This window comes from Ylistrum balloti, unplaced genomic scaffold (genome assembly GCF_031769215.1).
Source record: "Ylistrum balloti isolate Yb309-2 unplaced genomic scaffold, AGI_CSIRO_Ybal_v1 Utg370580, whole genome shotgun sequence".
NCBI classification, from domain to species: domain Eukaryota; kingdom Metazoa; phylum Mollusca; class Bivalvia; order Pectinida; family Pectinidae; genus Ylistrum; species Ylistrum balloti.
Window position 1 is genome coordinate 1,004,558 of NW_026782361.1, and position 19,705 is coordinate 1,024,262.

Here is a 19,705-nt window from a genome sequence, read left to right on the forward strand (position 1 = left end):
TTCATCAATAGGTGAAACATGATGGCTACAAATATTCATTGCCAGTCTTCCTTTAAGGACTACTTGCCACTCTGGCTCTGTAGGTAATAATTTGTGAACTACAGTGACCATGAAAGTAGGTCTACATATTTCTCTTAGCGATTATATATTGCTAAGAGGCATCAAACTATAGTCCTACGGACTATCAAGTGTTACAGTACAGTAAGTATTAAGTTGTTCATGGATCATTGAGGTGAATGAAGCTAAATGGAGATAATTCTCATCAAGACGTGATTATTGAACTGTGTGATGTTAAGAGAAAACAAACACCATGTATAGTTGATGTTTTATCATAGCAGACAGATAATCACTAATTAATCATACAAACAAATGTGCTTAATTAAAATAACTTGTGATACCGTTATATATAGAAATAATTTTGAAAATATAAACTCTATATGAAGAACATCACTCATTAAATACACTCGAACATGCATTCATTTGTAATAATTCATAATGATAACAATTATGCATTTGAGAAATACTTCTCAAGAAATGCATTAACATACATCATAATCTATGAATTTGGCTCAACATGTTAAATAAACAATAAAAAGATAATATTTACTTTGACAACAAGATAAATAAATAGGATTAATACATCTATAGATTAAGTAGGAATCAATACTATAATTACACTGATATGGGTAAAATTGACAAAGACTAGTTATCACAGCTTGAAGTGTTCTCTGAAAAACATCACAACTAAACACTTCATAGGAAACATCACAGCTACAGGTGTAGACACCTCTGTGTCAAAATCACAGCTGTAGACACAACAACCACTGTACTGGTGCACTAGTTTGAACACATCAACACACAGCATGAAGCAAGTTTTAATTTATAAATAATGAACAAAACCAATAAATTGCTTTAAAACAAAGTACAAATTAGGAAAGTATTTCAATATCAACACTACACAGAAGCAAAAGACAAATATGCAACCAAAAAGAAAAAAGTGGGTCCATTTACAACACCTTCCACCAGCTCATTAATAATCACACACCAGATGTAACAGCACCTTCCATTGGTTCATCCATGATCAAACACCAGATTTTACAAACCATTCCATTGGCTCACAAATGATCACATACCAGATGTTACAAACCTTCCATTGGCTCAGAAATGATCCCATACCAGATGTTACAAAACCTTCCATTGGCTCAGAAATTATCCCATACCAGATGTTACAAAACCTTCCATTGGCTCAGAAATTATCCCATACCAGATGTTACAAAACCTTCCATTGGCTCAGAAATTATCCCATACCAGATGTTACAAAACCTTCCATTGGCTCAGAAATTATCCCATACCAGATGTTACAAAACCTTCCATTGGCCATGATCACATACACCGAAACTAATGATAACATAAGATGATGAGCTACAATGTTAAATAATAAACATACTGTTTTCCTCCTAAGAACACAAGACTTTATTTACAACATGAAGTAAATATTATGATATATGGTAAGCACACATGGATAAAGAAACAATGTAATAATGATCACAGCTTTTCAAACCACAGATATTCATGAACATGGAAACAGATTCATACAGTAAATCAAATTATTTCATCACTGTGTGATAAACATAGTAACATAAAACAACTGTGTCATTATATCATCAAATTGATAACATCAAACAATTATCTATGTGATGAACATGGCAACATGAAATTCAATGTCACGATGAATACTCTGTTGAAATAAAGCACCGGACATTAATAACCATACTTAATATATTCAATGAAAATTTTATTTCTAAATATCAGCTCAGTCAGTAGATAATGATATATGACTATGTGATTTGTACACACTGTCAAACATCTTCTTGTACTGATTGGCAGTAAAGATAATTTTACAATAAATATGACACAACTGTTATAGAGGACTGTCTGTCACATTTAACTTCAAATTAAATGAATTTAAGTTATTTCAAAATTTCAATTAAGAAGCACTGATTTGCAATAATTAGACATCAAATTAGTAGGCAAATGGAATGATGGATCAAATTCCTGAAGAATGAAAAAAAAATTAACAAAACTTGTAGTCAACATGTTAACAATTTTTAAACCAGAGATAAATATATGTATAATCCATATTTCAATTTATCATGAAAACTTTGAGATAACATCAAAGTTAAACATAAAACTATTCCTACTGCTTGAATTATGAATACTGTCTAGCAATGCACCATTTGTAAAACTCATAACTTATGTTCTTGTAGCTTAAGAGAACATCCACCCTTGAGAAGACAGACCAGTCATTGGTTATGTCGTGAAAATGATTGTTTTAGTTTCTAATTGCATAGAATCTAGGTGTACTAACCGTTACGTCATAGTTTAAATTACTACTCATTCCTTTAAAATTTTCTAACCTACAAATGCTTTGGAGACACATATTCACCATTCTAAAACATGATTAAAGCACCTGAATACTAAAAGAAAAACACATTAATACAATTTGGCACTAAAACATTAATAATATGTTATCATTCATAACAAATTATGGATCACGATTTCAAACACCCACAGAGAGGTAACCTTTTCATAAGAGTATGAAATGTACCCCAATATTTTTCACTCAGAATAAAAATGTACCTGCATCTTATTTCAAGGATACATTTTATGAATGCGAATGATGAAAACAAGCCTTCAGGATATCTCATTACTGCTCTATATGCAGACATACAAACATAAATGAAGGCATTCACACCTTTTGTTCCATACAAACAAGTAACCTTACTTTAACAACCATCATACTATTTAAGCACTAATCTGAAGAAAATACAAATGAATAATTTATCAAATGACTATTTACAGTATGAGTTTGTGGATGAGATTTGGTAAATGAATGGGAAAATTAGCAATCAACTACACTGTAATTGATTATTCTATCTGATGGTGAAACAATCATATTTCTTTAGCAGTATAATCAGGAAATGTACTAAGTACTTTAGCGTTTACTGAACTCAGAAAATCACAAGATTGAAACTCGAACATCAGGAATTAAATTCCTTTTTTAGCTTTGATTTTGTTATATAGCTTGTAATTAAAACTTTATTTGAACAGTATACATTCTTAACCTATAAATACACTGTCCTTTGAAAACTTGTTATCAGAATTAAACTTTCAAATACATGGTATCCCTTTGTAGCTCTATCAACATGCCTGTCTTCTCTACACATTCTTCATCAATATCTCACTCATGGAATAATTCCTAACTTCATGTTTTAATGAATAGTCATACTGTAGTTATCAAGGATTCTGACAAAACTTTACAATTTTCTCCTTTAGTTCTTTGGTAGATTTTATCAAAATTCACTGAACTATGTGTAGATTAAGTGACATTATGATAGCCTTCATAAGTAATGGTGCATGTCACTAAAAAATATACGATTACATTCACATTTTCGATAAGAGAGTTTTGAAATATGACGTGTTTCAAAAATGTGAAAACATCAGGATAGGGAACCCTTTCTTTCTTTATTGATTTATTTATTTTTTGAAATTGAACTTTTTCATTTTCCTTAAATAGGTATAATGACATCAAATATACCTGTAATCATCTAACATGTCTTTGTATGTATTACTCACAAGACATTCAACCAGGTAATTACTAAAGATTTACATTTGTATGGTACTCTGAAGAAATTCAAGCTTTTAATTATTGAACATTGTTTGAATTACCCTGAGAAAGTGTTGGTACATTAATCTTACAACAGCCATCCTTTTATCTGTAGTGACTCCAGCTAATATAAATAAGTTGATACATTTTGTGTATGTATAGTGAATCATCTTATATTTACATCTATCACTGGGGTTGTAAAAATGTATGATTCAGTAATTTCAAATTTTGCACACGTAAATGACACCATCATTAGCACCATGTAAGTGTTCCAATCTGCATATATCATTAAATATTACATTTTTAAAGTTTTTCATTTAGATGTAGATCTGGACCACTGACAACACTAGAAATGTCCACAAAACGGAATGATATTCTAGGAACTCTCACTTATCCTGCTGACAAAAAAAAAATCAGTTTAATGTGAAATGTGCAAAAAAAACATTGAATATTTCAGGCTACAAGTTGAAAAGTAGGGTTGATAGGTATGGTAAATCTATTTGGCTTTTTATTTTTCCTTAAATATGTGTAAACCATCAGTAGGTAGATTAAACTTATAAAACCAATTATGTATGCCATGTACTGAAATAATTATACATACATAAACCAAAAAAGTCACATTTCAGACAAAAGAAAAAATACCATAGGAACCACAAGTTTTCCTTGACTTTTCATATTTCGGTAAACTTGATTTTATATGTAAATTATGTTAATTTTAGATTTAAAAACAAAGTTGGACTAAATTAAAATGTATCTATTATGTCTATCTGTATTTCATGTTTACAATATTTTTATTTTTTCATTTGTTTTCCTCTATATACATATCTGTACATATACTTGCTAAACCTATCAAGTTTGAGCAAATCAAGGAAAACTGTCATAAAAAAACCTAAGAAAAAACAAGGTAAACAGCATGAACAACAAAGAAAAACTGAGTTGGTAATATGACTAGAATTAACATATAACATAAAACAACACCATTTCAATCCGTACACATGTACCACAATATACAAACATATAATGGTTTGTTTTCATGTTAAAGTGTCAATGACTTTACCCTTGTATATGTGCAGTATATCAAAGAGGAATTTGGTGAACCATAATGTGTCTGAAATCAGTTGATTTCCAGATCTGTAACATAAGTCACACCATTGTATCAGATGTCTACAGGGCCAGTGAGAGGAGGTGTGTTTTGTGGCCTTCCTAATGACACCAGGATCCAGTGTATAATTAAAGCTATGATTCATGGAAGCAGCTGCCCATGTTAACAGTTCATTATCACAGAATAATCAGATATAGTTATGGTTTCAACTTCAGAAATGCATAAAGTTTTTTCTTCTGTTATAAAGCAATAAATTATGTACACCTAGTCGATTTTCACAAAAAACGGTAATTTATTAGATAAGTATCAAGATATATGATCCTAATATCCTGTTCAGGTTTTCAGTCAGCCACAAGTTCTTCATATCTGCTTGGTGCCACCAACAACACAAGTTGTAAAAATTTCGTCACTTTTTCTGCAATCAGAAAAAAGACTTAGAAAAGAACCACAATATTAGAACAATTGGTTTCTATAAAGATAAGTATCATTTATTCTTTCAATAGGTATAACTCTGCCAATCTCATTCTTTATGCAAAATAGAAAATACACATTTTTACTTAGGGATTAAAGTTATGAAAAAAATAATTTCTTAATATGTAAATAAAAATGTTGACCGTGAAATACATTTTATATAATATTCTATACATAGACTTTGAACTAGCTGTTACAGATACCTACCAGTAAATTTAAATGAGGTTTTGTACACAACAAATGGGACATAAAAGAAAAGACCGCTGATCATGAAGAGGAAGGCATACAGGAACTCAATCCTTGGGTTCTGTACAATAGGAGCGATGACAAGGTAGATGGAGAATAACAAGACAATCACTGGTACAATGGTGGGTACCTGGAAAACCAAATTCTTCACTTATAAAATAACCAAACAGATGTAGTTCAAGCATCTCCTTACTGTATTCTGTGGCCTTGTAAAATAAATTTAACTCACTCAGTGTCCTTTAAAAATCTACAGTATCCTACAGTGTACAGTATCCTACAATATCATTCATAACCCTACAGTGTACAGTATCCTACAATATCCTTCATAACCCTACAGTGTACAGTATCCTACAATATCCTTCATAACCCTACAGTGTACAGTATCCTACAATATCATTCAGAACCCTACAGTGTACAGTAACTAATGGTTTCCTTTAGTCCCCTGTAATCTACAGAACCCTATGATGTACAATAACCTAGAGTATCCTTCACTATACTACAAATTACAGCAACTTTCAGTATCCATCAGTAACCTAGTGTACAGTATTCTAAAGTACCCTACAGTATTCAGTAACCCAGGCACACTATTGTATACTAACCTACAGTATCCTACAGTGTACAGTATTCTAAAATACCCTACAGTATTCAGTAACCCAGACACACTATTGTATACTAACCTACAGTATCCTACAGTGTACAGTAACCTGAAGTACCCTACAGTATTCAGTAACCCAGACACACTATTGTATACTAACCTACAGTATCCTACAGTGTACAGTAACCTGAAGTACACACAGTACTCTTCATTGTACAGTATCCTTCATTGTACATAAACCTACAGTTTACATTAACTTACAGTAGCCTGTAGTACTAAACTGTCTATTAATCTATTATATCCTTAAGTGTACAAAACCTATAGTGAAGTAATCTTTGGTACCCTACTGTGTCCTACAATATCCTTCAGTGTACATAACCTATACAGTGTACAGTAGCTTACAATATCCTTCAGTGTACATAACCTATACAGTGTCCAGTAGCTTACAATATCCTTCAGTGTACATAACCTATACAGTGTCCAGTAGCTTACAATATCCTTCAGTGTACATAACCTATACAGTGTCCAGTAGCTTACAATATCCTTCAGTGTACATAACCTATACAGTGTCCAGTAGCTTACAATATCCTTCAGTGTACATAACCTATACAGTGTACAGTATTCCTACAGTGTCCAGTAGCTTAAAATATCCTTCAGTGTACATAACCTATACAGTGTCCAGTAGCTTACAATATCCTTCAGTGTACATAACCTATACAGTGTACAGTAGCTTACAATATCCTTCAGTGTACATAACCTATACAGTGTACAGTATTCCTTCAGTGTCCAGTAGCTTAAAATATCCTTCAGTGTACATAACCTATACAGTGTCCAGTAGCTTACAATATCCTTCAGTGTACATAACCTATACAGTGTCCAGTAGCTTACAATATCCTTCAGTGTACATAACCTATACAGTGTCCAGTAGCTTACAATATCCTTCAGTGTACATAACCTATACAGTGTACAGTAGCTTACAATATCCTTCAGTGTACATAACCTATACAGTGTCCAGTAGCTTACAATATCCTTCAGTGTACATAACCTATACAGTGTCCAGTAGCTTACAATATCCTTCAGTGTACATAACCTATACAGTGTACAGTATTCCTACGGTGTCCAGTAGCTTACAATATCCTTCAGTGTACATAACCTATACAGTGTCCAGTAGCTTACAATATCCTTCAGTGTACATAACCTATACAGTGTACAGTATTCCTACAGTGTACAGTAGCTTACAATATCATTCAGTGTACATAACCTATACAGTGTACAGTATTCCTACGGTGTCCAGTAGCTTAAAATATCCTTCAGTGTACATAACCTATACAGTGTCCAGTAGCTTACAATATCCTTCAGTGTACATAACCTATACAGTGTACAGTATTCCTACGGTGTCCAGTAGCTTACAATATCATTCAGTGTATGTAACCTACAGTGTCCAGTAACCTATAGTATCATTCAGTGTATATAACCTACAGTGTCCAGTAACCTATAGTATCATTCAGTGTATATAACCTAGTGTCCAGTAACCTATAGTATCATTCAGTGTATATAACCTAGTGTCCAGTAACCTACAATATCATTCAGTGTATATAACCTAGTGTCCAGTAACCTATAGTATCATTCAGTGTATATAACCTACAGTGTCCAGTAACCTACAGTATCATTCAGTGTATATAACCTACAGTGTCCAGTAACCTACAATATCATTCAGTGTATATAACCTACAGTGTCCAGTAACCTACAATATCATTCAGTGTATATAACCTAGTGTCCAGTAACCTATAGTATCATTCAGTGTATATAACCTAGTGTCCAGTAACCTACAATATCATTCAGTGTATATAACCTAGTGTCCAGTAACCTACAGTATCATTCAGTGTATATAACCTACAGTGTCCAGTAACCTACAGTATCATTCAGTGTATATAACCTACAGTGTCCAGTAACCTACAATATCATTCAGTGTATATAACCTACAGTGTCCAGTAACCTACAATATCATTCAGTGTATATAACCTACAGTGTCCAGTAACCTACAGTATCATTTAGTGTATATAACCTAGTGTCCAGTAACCTACAGTATCATTCAGTGTATATAACCTAGTGTCCAGTAACCTACAGTATCACTCAGTGTATATAACCTACAGTGTCCAGTAACCTACAATATCATTCAGTGTATATAACCTACAGTGTCCAGTAACCTACAATATCATTCAGTGTATATAACCTAGTGTCCAGTAACCTACAGTATCATTCAGTGTATATAACCTACAGTGTCCAGTAACCTACAGTATCATTCAGTGTATATAACCTACAGTGTCCAGTAACCTACAGTATCATTCAGTGTATATAACCTACAGTGTCCAGTAACCTACAGTATCATTCAGTGTATATAACCTACAGTGTCCAGTAACCTACAATATCATTCAGTGTATATAACCTACAGTGTCCAGTAACCTAAAGTATCATTCAGTGTATATAACCTACAGTGTCCAGTAACCTACAGTATCATTCAGTGTATATAACCTACAGTGTCCAGTAACCTACAGTATCATTCAGTGTATATAACCTACAGTGTCTAGTAACCTACAATATCATTCAGTGTATATAACCTAGTGTCCAGTAACCTACAGTATCACTCAGTGTATATAACCTAGTGTCCAGTAACCTACAATATCATTTAGTGTATATAACCTAGTGTCCAGTAACCTACAGTATCATTCAGTGTATATAACCTAGTGTCCAGTAACCTACAGTATCATTCAGTGTATATAACCTAGTGTCCAGTAACCTACAATATCATTCAGTGTATATAACCTACAGTGTCCAGTAACCTACATTATCATTCAGTGTATATAACCTACAGTGTCCAGTAACCTACAGTATCATTCAGTGTATATAACCTACAGTGTCCAGTAACCTACAATATCATTCAGTGTATATAACCTACAGTGTCCAGTAACCTACAGTATCATTCAGTGTATATAACCTACAGTGTCCAGTAACCTACAGTATCATTCAGTGTATATAACCTACAGTGTCCAGTAACCTACAATATCATTCAGTGTATATAACCTAGTGTCCAGTAACCTACAGTATCATTCAGTGTATATAACCTAGTGTCCAGTAACCTACAGTATCATTCAGTGTATATAACCTACAGTGTCCAGTAACCTACAATATCATTCAGTGTATATAACCTACAGTGTCCAGTAACTTATACCATCAATACAAAGTATAGTCGCACGCTCCTACTATTTTTTTCTACATTGCATCTACTGTTACAGGAATATATGATAAATAACTCTCAAAAACTGGTCCTACAAGTACAGTGGCATTGAAGTTAGAGTATGTTATTTAATGATGAAATATAGGCATACATTTGTGGTTGGCATATTTATTACAGATATTTAGATATACAAGGCTGTTGTACCACCACAGCCCTGGATACTTACTCTGTAAGGGCGTTCACGGTCCGGAGATGTGTATCGGAGGACCAGAAGTGATAACATGGTAGCTCCATAGAAAAACCATGCAGCAAAGCTGAAGTAATCTATCAGAGTAAAGATGTCCCCTAATGTCACTAGTATAGCCGCTAGTATTGTCTGAAATAAGGAATAAAATAAATACCTCTTCACATACTACCAGTCAGTTCTACAGTATAGATCAGGTACTGTATCAAAAGAAACTGTTAACAAATTCAATAATGTGATAAGAAGGGAAGGAGGATGAAACAAGGGACATAACTCTTCCCAAAAAAAATTCTGTGAATTACTTGGATCACAGCAAATCCCATAGGACTTAAAATTATTATATTACATGCTCAAATTTTGCTGTTGACCATATGATACTTTGTGATAGAGTATTTATCTGTGATGCCACATTGCTCTAAATTCTGTCTAAGATTAGTGATGCATCATCTGTGGGTCATACGCAACTCCCATCACTACTTGATATTTTCCTTCCACAGATGTACTGATATCAAACATTTCCAGATGATTGGTCATATTTAATGTAAGCTGACTACAACTTCTTTTAGGACAATCTGTTGACAACATACAATGCACCATTTAAAGTCCTGACTTCATACTACTTTACATTCTAGAGAAGAGAACAATGCTTCATTTTTGGTTTTACCTTAAAATATGAATATGAGTTAATCACTTGGTATCTTTTTATCTAATACAGCCAACTGTACATGATATTAAGTTTAACATCTTTATCACATTAATATTCTTTACTGTACCATCAGATGCTTGATTTCTTTGTATCATTTAGGGAACTAGGCTACTAGAAATAACTTACCGAGAAAAGAAGAGATGGAAGAGGTGTGAACTGTTTGACATGAACATAGGATAGTACTTCGGGTAGATGGCCTTCTCTGGCAGCCACAAACATCACCCTGAAACATTACATTAAAACATCTATGTTTAGCATGATAATACAATGATATAGCATTGTTTTGCTGATCTTACTCTCAGAAAAAACAGATGAAAGGTTTTTAATATCAGCTGTTTTAATGTTGATAACTTATCATAATCTTACCTTCCTCCTGTGAAGCAAGAACCATTAGCAGCACCAAATGTAGAGAATGCCACAGATATTGGTATGAGCATAGCAAAAACTCCGAGCACCCTCTCTCCCCAAGTCTTCAAAATAAAATAAAACAAGATTTAAACTTTGATATAATATCATGGTTATCTGTATTTGTGTTATTACTGAATGAAACTGCTAAAATTTTAAAATCCTATACATGTATTTGGTATATACATATTTGTTTACATAGATTCATCAAGTTGATCAGTTAATTACAAATCTTTTCTATTTTCACATTGAACAGAATTGTTGATACATAAATACCACATTTTAACTTTCATTTGATATAATCACTAATCAGATTTGGAAATTACTGCTGGGGAAAGTAAGGTTTCAGTTATATTTCACCAGGTAAGAAATATCATTACCGTTGCAACAGCAGCTGAAGCCAGAAGCTCCCTTGTCGTCATGACTGTGAGGTATGATACATTGGTGAAGAAATAGCAGATGGTCACTAGGGGAATGGCAAACATAATCGCCCTCGGGAGGTTCCTGTTTCACAATAATGTATAGAATAAATCAGACATCAAAAAAGTGCAATTTAACAGAAAGAGAGATAAATGTTATCATTTTTGTATTTTTAATAGCATATCAACTCAGAAAAAATCCTCATCAATGGCCAAGAAACGGTACATAAAATATTGTACAATTGGAAGATAGAAAAAGAGACAAAATTTAGTGAAAAGACAGAACCAACTTAAAATTCAGTGAAGTGTCTATGAATCACCTCAGACAGTTTATTCCTTGCCATCAACTCTTTGGGTTAAAGATAGATAATACTCTGTAATATACAATGGTGACCTTGACCTTCCTGAACTCAGAAAGTGAAGTAAGTTACAGACATGATTAATACTTTCTATGGCCTACTTCTCTGTTATAAGATGGTAAGGACACAAAAATAAATTGTATATCTACTTCAACAATTGTAAGTGAACCACATGTTGTACATAATTAGGTATATGTAAACAACATTCAGTCTACTGGTGATGTTTTTATTGTTTCCTCATTTGAACCTGACACATGAACAATTGAAGCTTTTCCAGACCAAAATATCACAGAATGGTGAAAACTTACTTATGAGGATCTTGGATTTCTTCTGTCACGTAGTTAAGATTGTTCCTAAAAAGAAATTTGTGAGCTTTAGATATAGGACATAAGTAAGAGAAAAGATACCCAAGTGGCAAAGTGAATCATTCAGAGTAATGTTTGGTGAGAACACTAAAATATAAACTTTATATCACAATATTTTTATCAGCTAATAATAATCACTCTTGCTGGCCCAGATGAAGCATATGGAGTCTTATTGTGTGAGAAAACCAGAGAACCTAGAGAAAACCCAGATTCCAGGACAGGTGACCTCCCAACTTTTCATATCCATTCCGGGCATTGAACCATGGACATCTAGGGCAAAGGTATTACCACTGTTTAATACTGTATATATTCAGCAATACGCTTTGATAACAAGTCCATCCATATCACTATGATGCTATTTCATAGTCCTGAAACAAGCCCACCTCCATGACTTGGAGTCATATTTATGTGTTAGTTCCCTGGGCCAAGTTCCAATAACTTTACTGGGTATATCATTCATGTGTGTAGTTCATTAAGAAACTGAATACCATCCCTAAATATCTATCAAGTTCATTGAGATAAAAATACATTCCCTGCAGAAAATTACTTACTAAATCCTCATTTTACTGATATTTGATGAAACTTACCATCCATCATATGCCCATAGTCCATCATAGAAGGCTAATGCAATCACTGATAGTGAATTTTCTGTGCCTTCAAAGCCAGTCTGCAGTACCTCAGTTTCTCCTGCAAAATCAGTTTTACATGATACTTTATTTGGAGAGAATCTTGATACAAAGGTACAAACACCCAAGCACTATATATGTGTCATCAGAAGAATACTGATGTGAACTGAAATTTAAATCGATCACTGACGTACCGTAGGTAGTGTGCAAGATTGTTAAGGAATCAATAGACATTTTTGGCTGTACTATAATACTATGTACACAATATTTCAAACTGTATTCTCCCTCGTCATTGGTCTCTTTTAGAAGAGTATGTTGAAAAAAAGGGCCCTACCTCTGCCAATCAAGGGATCTTTTAGAAGTATCAGATAAGAAGAAGGGAACCAACCTTTTCCTGTCAAAATATATCAGATTAGCAGTAGGGACCTACCTTTTTCTATCTGGATACCTTTTAGAAGTATTTGTTAAGAAGGCGCCTTAAGAAGTATAAGACAAGAAGAAGGGGACCTATCTCATTCTATCTGGATACCTTTTAGAAGTATTTGTTAAGAAGGCTCCTTAAGCAGTATCAGATAAGAAGAAGGGGTCCTACCTCTTTCTATCAAAGTTTCTTTTAGAAGAATCTATTAAGAAGGTACCTTAAAATGAAGTATCAGATAAGGGGACCTACCTCTGCCTATCATGACAAATCCACCAATAGTGATGACAGCAACTGCCACTAATTTTGTAATTGTAAAGATGTTCTGTACTTTGGTGGCCAGGCTTACACTGTAACAGTTGATGAAGGCTACCACCACTACAACAAGGAGAAGCAGTTTAGTCAGCTGTCTGGTGAAATACACAAGTCATTCCATGGCATGACCATTTATGCTCAGTATCAATACAGAATACACTTAAGGTTTTATATAGTTTCACAAGCAGTGGTAGAGCATTTTATAAAACAGTAGACCAATGATTTGTAATGATGTCCATAGCAGATACAGAACTATGTCAACTGAATAAACAGATGATATATATCTATATATTGTACTCACACAGACAGACAACAGATACCAGTTTTATGACAATGTCAGGTGGACCACAGGGATAGAAAGGCTCTGTACTGTACAGAGCGAAGCTCATTGCCACTACGCCAAACAGAGCTGGTTTCAGGATGAGCACCGATGTCCATGCATACATGAAGGCAGGTATTGACCCCAGCGTTTTGTGCATTGGTTCAAATGCTTCCTTGAGATAAGCATACTCAGCTCCTGACCGTGTGATCATTGTGCCTAATTCTGCATAGGCTAATGCACCTGAAAAGACATCCATTGCAGCCTATGTTGAGACACATGTAGATGAATGTACAACGTCAAATGTGAATTTTCTTTTGAATTTTGAATATTTATCATTTCATGACTAAAAATATTTGTGGTGCTGGTTTTAGATTTTTTCATATTAAATCTTTGAGAATGATAAATGCAAAGTGAAATGTTATCCCTTTTCTATTGGTATAGGAATTAAACAGAGTGAAGATGTTACCAGGAATAACGACATGAAGGAGACCTTTATAATGTTGTTCACATTGATTAGTAGTAAAAATGGCTGTGATCTGAGAATGCAGAAATGAGAGATTGGGACCATTTATATAACATTATCAGATACAATAATATTCTGATTTATTAATGAAGAGAGATTAACTACAAAGTTTAGATAATAAACATACCTACCAGGAAGGTTTTAATTACTTACCCTATATCATCTTTAACATTTAATAAAAGGCAATTTTTTTTCATTTTAAACATTATTGTACAGTATGGTGTAAAAAGATTGCAAATAATTTATAAAATGTAACTTTTTTTTTCTGCACCCAAATAATTAAATAAAATAACCTTCAAAGTTACAACAGAAGTTTTAACCTTAATAGGTATCAGGGGTTGGTGTTATAATTATGTTTTTTTTAAATTAAGAAATGATATTGAGTGGAATTAATTAGATATCTATGTGAAGAGTATTGGAAATTGGTGGTGTTAAATGGTTTCCGTGATATTGGTGAACGCTGTGTGACAGACTGTCATGTATGAGGGTGATTGTTCCTTATCTTACAAGGAAGGGCAGTTCCACAATTAATCCACAATCTGGAGGGCAATATGGCACTATCTACCGCGAAGCCATACACGTCTCTCCATAACTGGGACTTTTGTCTTCATCTGGAGGAGCTGAATGGCCAACAACCCTATCGTTTCCAAGCTGTATGTTATCAGAATCTTATGTCTTTGAGCCTTGAGATTTGGTTCAGGTGTCATCTTATGTCTCTCAACGTATAGGAGGGCATTATGACATCTGATTTTTTTGTTTTTTTGCCAAAAAATATCCAAAAATGAATTATTTTGAATTTTCAAGACGTCATCTTATGTCTCTCAACGTATAGGAGGGCATTATGACATCTGTTTCTTATTAAGCCAAAAAATGTCAAAATACTAACATAGACGTCATATTATGTCTCTCAACGTATAGGAGGGCATTATGACATCCATTTTTTAATTTTTAAAATCTGACCAAAATACACTAATCTATCCTAGAATTAGCGTGCCATGTATGTCTCTCCGTGACGGGGTTAGTTATCGGAATAGCCCTTGATTGGCTGTAATAAAATATATATATAAATAACCACACAACAACTGGTACGCTGTACTTCCGCAATAGTGCTGCTTTCTGGCCCTTCTCCATGGTAACTATTCCAGAAACTTCTTTTAAAGGAGGGCCAACTGGCATGTGTGAAATGTATTTTATAATAAATATATAACCAAAACAGTAATTTTGAAGTTTGAGATGTCAGTATCGTCTCTCCAGAAAAAAAAGGAGGGCGATATGACACCCATGGTTTTAAATGCCAAAAGTTGTAAAATCAAGTCAAAAGTCAGGGGTAGTTTAATTTTGGGGCTGGGGATGGGCGAGTCTTCCCTGTATGCCAGATTTGTCTCTCCTACAGAACATGGAGGGCTAACTGGCACCAGAGACGACAATGTGCTAGACAGGTTTGCCACATGTCTCTCCAACAGAACTCTGGAGGGCAAGATGGCAGCCTGTATCTCTTGTTTACCAAGCTTCCAACTTACTGTTGCTTGAGTTAATATCAGAAGTGGATACATACTAAATATAAGCAAAGAAAAGAAATCTGAGGCAAAAAATATACAAGATAAGAAACTTATATTGAGAAGTGGTTAAAATCAAGGGAGTAAATGGTGTCATTTTAACTGATTACTTTTGTATATTATACACAACTACCAAAATCATTAATGTCACTTACCTGAAAATATGAAGTAGATTTAAAATATCAAAGTATTAAAGATGAATTTACTAAAAACCATAGTTTCACTACTAATAGAAAACTTGATTTGCATTTCCTAACTAAAATATGTCACACTTAGTCATTCTGTTAAATGTAAAACAAAAAATATTTGAAATGAAATTTTACTACAGGAAATGAAAAAAAAATAAAAGAAGTGTAGATATCCACTTCTGATAAACTCCTGCATCCAGACCAATGATAGTATGACCAGTTCAAATAAAAACATTTCTTTCAGCAGTAAAAAAGGTGTGTGGACAAAATTGTACGAGAGAGAATGCAGATATACAATGTGCTACACCACTAGCAGCCCTTGAATTGCCTTGTACATGTATATCACAGATTTGGTCTTGAGATCTGTCATAGAGGGACAACCAAACTAGCTCGCTATATCTCAATGAGACATCTCAGAATGAAATCTGTATATCAAGTCTAAACAAGGACGGCTAGTGGTACAAGTCAGGACTTTAATGTCTCAATCTGTTAAAAGTATAGGTATTAAATGTGAACTGCAAATTGTTCACATTAATACTGTTTCAGAGCTTCCACAGAGGACCTCCCTGCTAGTTTCCTTGAGTAGGACAAGCCAGAGAGTCTGAATGGTGAATATAAACTAGTCAATAACACAAAATACAATTTAGAGTTTTTACACTGACTATGATTTGAAGGGTGAAATTTCAAAATTTGATATTAAATCATATTCAATTCCAGTTTATATACAATTTCAATGAAACAAACATTTCTCTTACCGAGAGTTAGGTCAAAAGACAACACCCATAATAGATAATTTTCATTTTTGTTTCGCCAAAATGAATAACTATGTTTTAAAAGCTCTTCAACTAAAAGTGAAGTCATTTAGAAAAGTGTCCATTATATCATTCCTTGATTGTTTAGCCCTAGAAATCTAGACAAATATTCTGTACAAATGAAGTAAGTGATCAGGTCAGGTACAATAAACAATTTGCAGCCCACATTTCCTTATCATCATTTCTGGAACAAGAGAACATAATTCATGAACTCTGGTTCCAGTTATCTCCCTTGACAGCATGCATCCTTACTGGTCATGCTACCATCATTCTGGATGGATCTGAGCAGCAAGTTTGAACTTTAACCCTACATAGAGAACACAGGACCAGGGACTTGAGAGGGGCTCAATTTGGCCTATAATAAAATTTTTGTAGCAATTATCCTTTAACAGTATTATAATTTATTTGACATTGCCATGTTTGTCTCTCCACTCAGATATTTTTGGAACAGCCCCTTCCCTGAAATAAAGGGAAATGATTTAATTGTAATGGAGGATGATTGATGACCTTACACCAGACTAACTGATTCAGGTGTCTGGGTACCCTGTTGTGGGTAGTAGGGACAGAGTTGTAGGCTGGGAGTTGCAGCTCAGATAGAGAAAAAAGCATGCAAAGCAGTATCCACTGTGACCTTCGGTTTGTATGTCATTCAGGAGGTTGTGTTAAACACAGGTTGTTTTGGACAAGCTATCCTATATAAAAGCTTTAGACCCTTCCCTGAATCAGTTCTACAACTAAGCTTGCTCTATGGACATTTTGGATGACATGATCGAGCCCGTCCTATCGGCTGTTGGTGACTACAGCTCAGAGTTTGCCGCCTACTTACTGCACCCGCTCAATGATGGGTCATCCTTTACTCCAAACTCGGAGGCAAGCGGTAACCTGTATGCAAGAAAAATACATACAATACAACTTTTAAAGGGGGAAAATAGCTTCCCCATCTAATTACAAAGAAAGCACGCACTGATCCTCACTCACATATTTCACATTTACCCTCGGTAGAGATCACAATCTTACTGGATATGCTCTGGACGTACCATCAACAAAAACACTAAGCATCTAAATCAGCTTGTTGCCAAGGAGGGAGGCTTGCTTTCCACTAAATATCAACACTACAACCAGTTTTTTTCTTTCCTTTTAAACAACAATTATATCGAATTTATCAAGTCAAAATATGGTAAACAGTTTTTTAACACACAACGATGAATGCTGACCATTATAATTATAGTTAGTGTCAGTCAACTTTCTAATAAGTTAAAAGAAAGGCAGATCCAAACATTTTGTTGTGGGATGGATTCCATAAGATTAAGGTCTTAAATGTACAAAATAAGAAAAAGAACAATTCCATGATACAACATTGTTTTTTTTTATCTGGGTTTTGTTATGGTTATTAGTTTTTCCTCTTTTTTTTTTTATATCTATCTCACTTTTATAAATCATACAAATAATGCATGTTGCAAGGCAAAAAGGTAAGGATGGTAATTGTGAACCCCTATATAAACCTTCAGATTTGTCTCTGCATAGAACAGTCTAATTCAGGGACCAACCAAAATTAGTTGTCGACTTTCAGTGAATAAAGGTTACCCGAGTTACATATTCACTTATATCAACAAGGACTGGCTATTGAAAACTCACGAATTACAATCCCCAAGGTGCCGAAACACATGGCTATATGCAGAAAAATTCAAAACATTGTACAAAATTATTGTTTAGATTTCAAATTGAAATGCCAGGGATGAAAAATGGATATGGGTATATACATAATGATACATGCATATATATATAGTAAAGTAAATTGGACAGCACACATATACATATCATGCAAATTTGGTACAACAGCAGAATCTTGTAAACCTGGAAAAAAACTGACAAATCTAAACATATTCTCATGATAATTATATGTATGGAATGTAAACAATAAATGTTGCTCTATTTTAACATCATAATGAGGTATGTTATGGAATGCATGTATCAAACTGTGACAGGTTTTTACCAAACATTTCGATCAAACATACAAAATAGTTCATAACGTTAGTCAAATTATGAAAACAAAGATGACTTAAATACAATTCAGTGGTAGATCCATGGAATTTTCTGGTCGTTTGTAAATCAGAATTTTCATTTTCCTTTCAAAACCTTTTTAACAATTTTTCTCCCTGAAACCTGACATAACATAAAGGAGCCCAGTCCATCCCCCATCCCTATTTATGCCTCTGGATCAACCACTTATCAGCACTTTACACATGTCATTGTAAATAGTATAAATTTGGTAATTAAAATGAAAAATTAGTTAAGTCAAATTAACAATTTCAAAAAAATAAAACTTTATCCATCACTGACCAATTAGTTATGATTTAACAGAGTAATAATACATTTACAGATATGTGACACCATCGTCCCAGTCTATTCAGCAAATATTAGAAGCAAACATTGAGAAGATAACAGCATGGCACTTATCAAAGATCCAAACTGATATGACTAACCAAAAAAGAAAAGAAGTTTAAACATGCAGTAGATTGAAGTCACTTATTTCAATAAAATGCTGAAAGCAGTGGTAGGTATTTCTAGAAATTTTTCAAGGTTAAGTCTTGATATGATATTTTGTTTATCAGAAACAGTTTTATTACTGAACACAAAGGCAGCAATTTGCTGAAAATCCTGAGATGGATGATTGCCACATTAATTGCGAAAAACAACAGAGAATGGCTGAGTTATATAGGATAAGTTTGTGTGTGAGATACATGCGGTAGTTCTGTGAGTTAGTGTGAGGCTCCTCCCACAGTTACTTATATGTGTGTATAATTGTTATTATCTACAAGGTTAATCACATTAGAGATGCACAACGTACTTAAGCTCTGAAGCAGAAGCTTTCGTAACACATAGAAGCAAATTAATATGTCAGCTCTTGTACACATTTAATAAAAAGGTGATTCTTTTGAGAAACTGAGCTTGTGTTATGTAGCAACACAGACAGATGGTTATAATTACATAAGGGTACTGGTGATTCCTATTGTGTTAGTTATACTCTTTAGTAACAGTCATGAGTAGTGCAGCAGTAACAATTCATACAGTCTAATGTACTAATAATTTGAAACTATTTCAGAAATTTCTTCATTTCAAAGCCAATTTAT

At 33.8% G+C, this 19,705-nt stretch overlaps 1 protein-coding gene across 3 annotated transcripts in view; it reads right to left on the bottom strand.

Moving 5' to 3' along the window:
- Positions 1 to 313: 313 nt before the first annotated feature.
- The window catches only part of LOC132556602 (b(0,+)-type amino acid transporter 1-like), a 51,317-nt gene continuing 31,925 nt past the window's right edge, over positions 314 to 19,705 (bottom strand). For 2 of the 3 annotated variants that reach the window (XM_060221030.1, XM_060221029.1), the window contains exons 5-14: positions 13,475 to 13,735; positions 13,111 to 13,236; positions 12,402 to 12,501; positions 11,758 to 11,802; positions 11,052 to 11,175; positions 10,633 to 10,736; positions 10,393 to 10,489; positions 9,543 to 9,692; positions 5,448 to 5,616; positions 314 to 5,184 (exon numbers count right to left, since the gene is read on the bottom strand). In XM_060221030.1, coding sequence (XP_060077013.1) covers positions 5,111 to 5,184; positions 5,448 to 5,616; positions 9,543 to 9,692; positions 10,393 to 10,489; positions 10,633 to 10,736; positions 11,052 to 11,175; positions 11,758 to 11,802; positions 12,402 to 12,501; positions 13,111 to 13,236; positions 13,475 to 13,735 — 1,250 coding nt within the window. In that variant the 3' untranslated portion in view covers positions 314 to 5,110. Of the gene's footprint in view, positions 5,185 to 5,447; positions 5,617 to 9,542; positions 9,693 to 10,392; positions 10,490 to 10,632; positions 10,737 to 11,051; positions 11,176 to 11,757; positions 11,803 to 12,401; positions 12,502 to 13,110; positions 13,237 to 13,474; positions 13,736 to 17,400; positions 17,457 to 19,705 lie in introns of all 3 variants that reach the window. The other variant, XM_060221031.1, reaches the window with a different exon arrangement.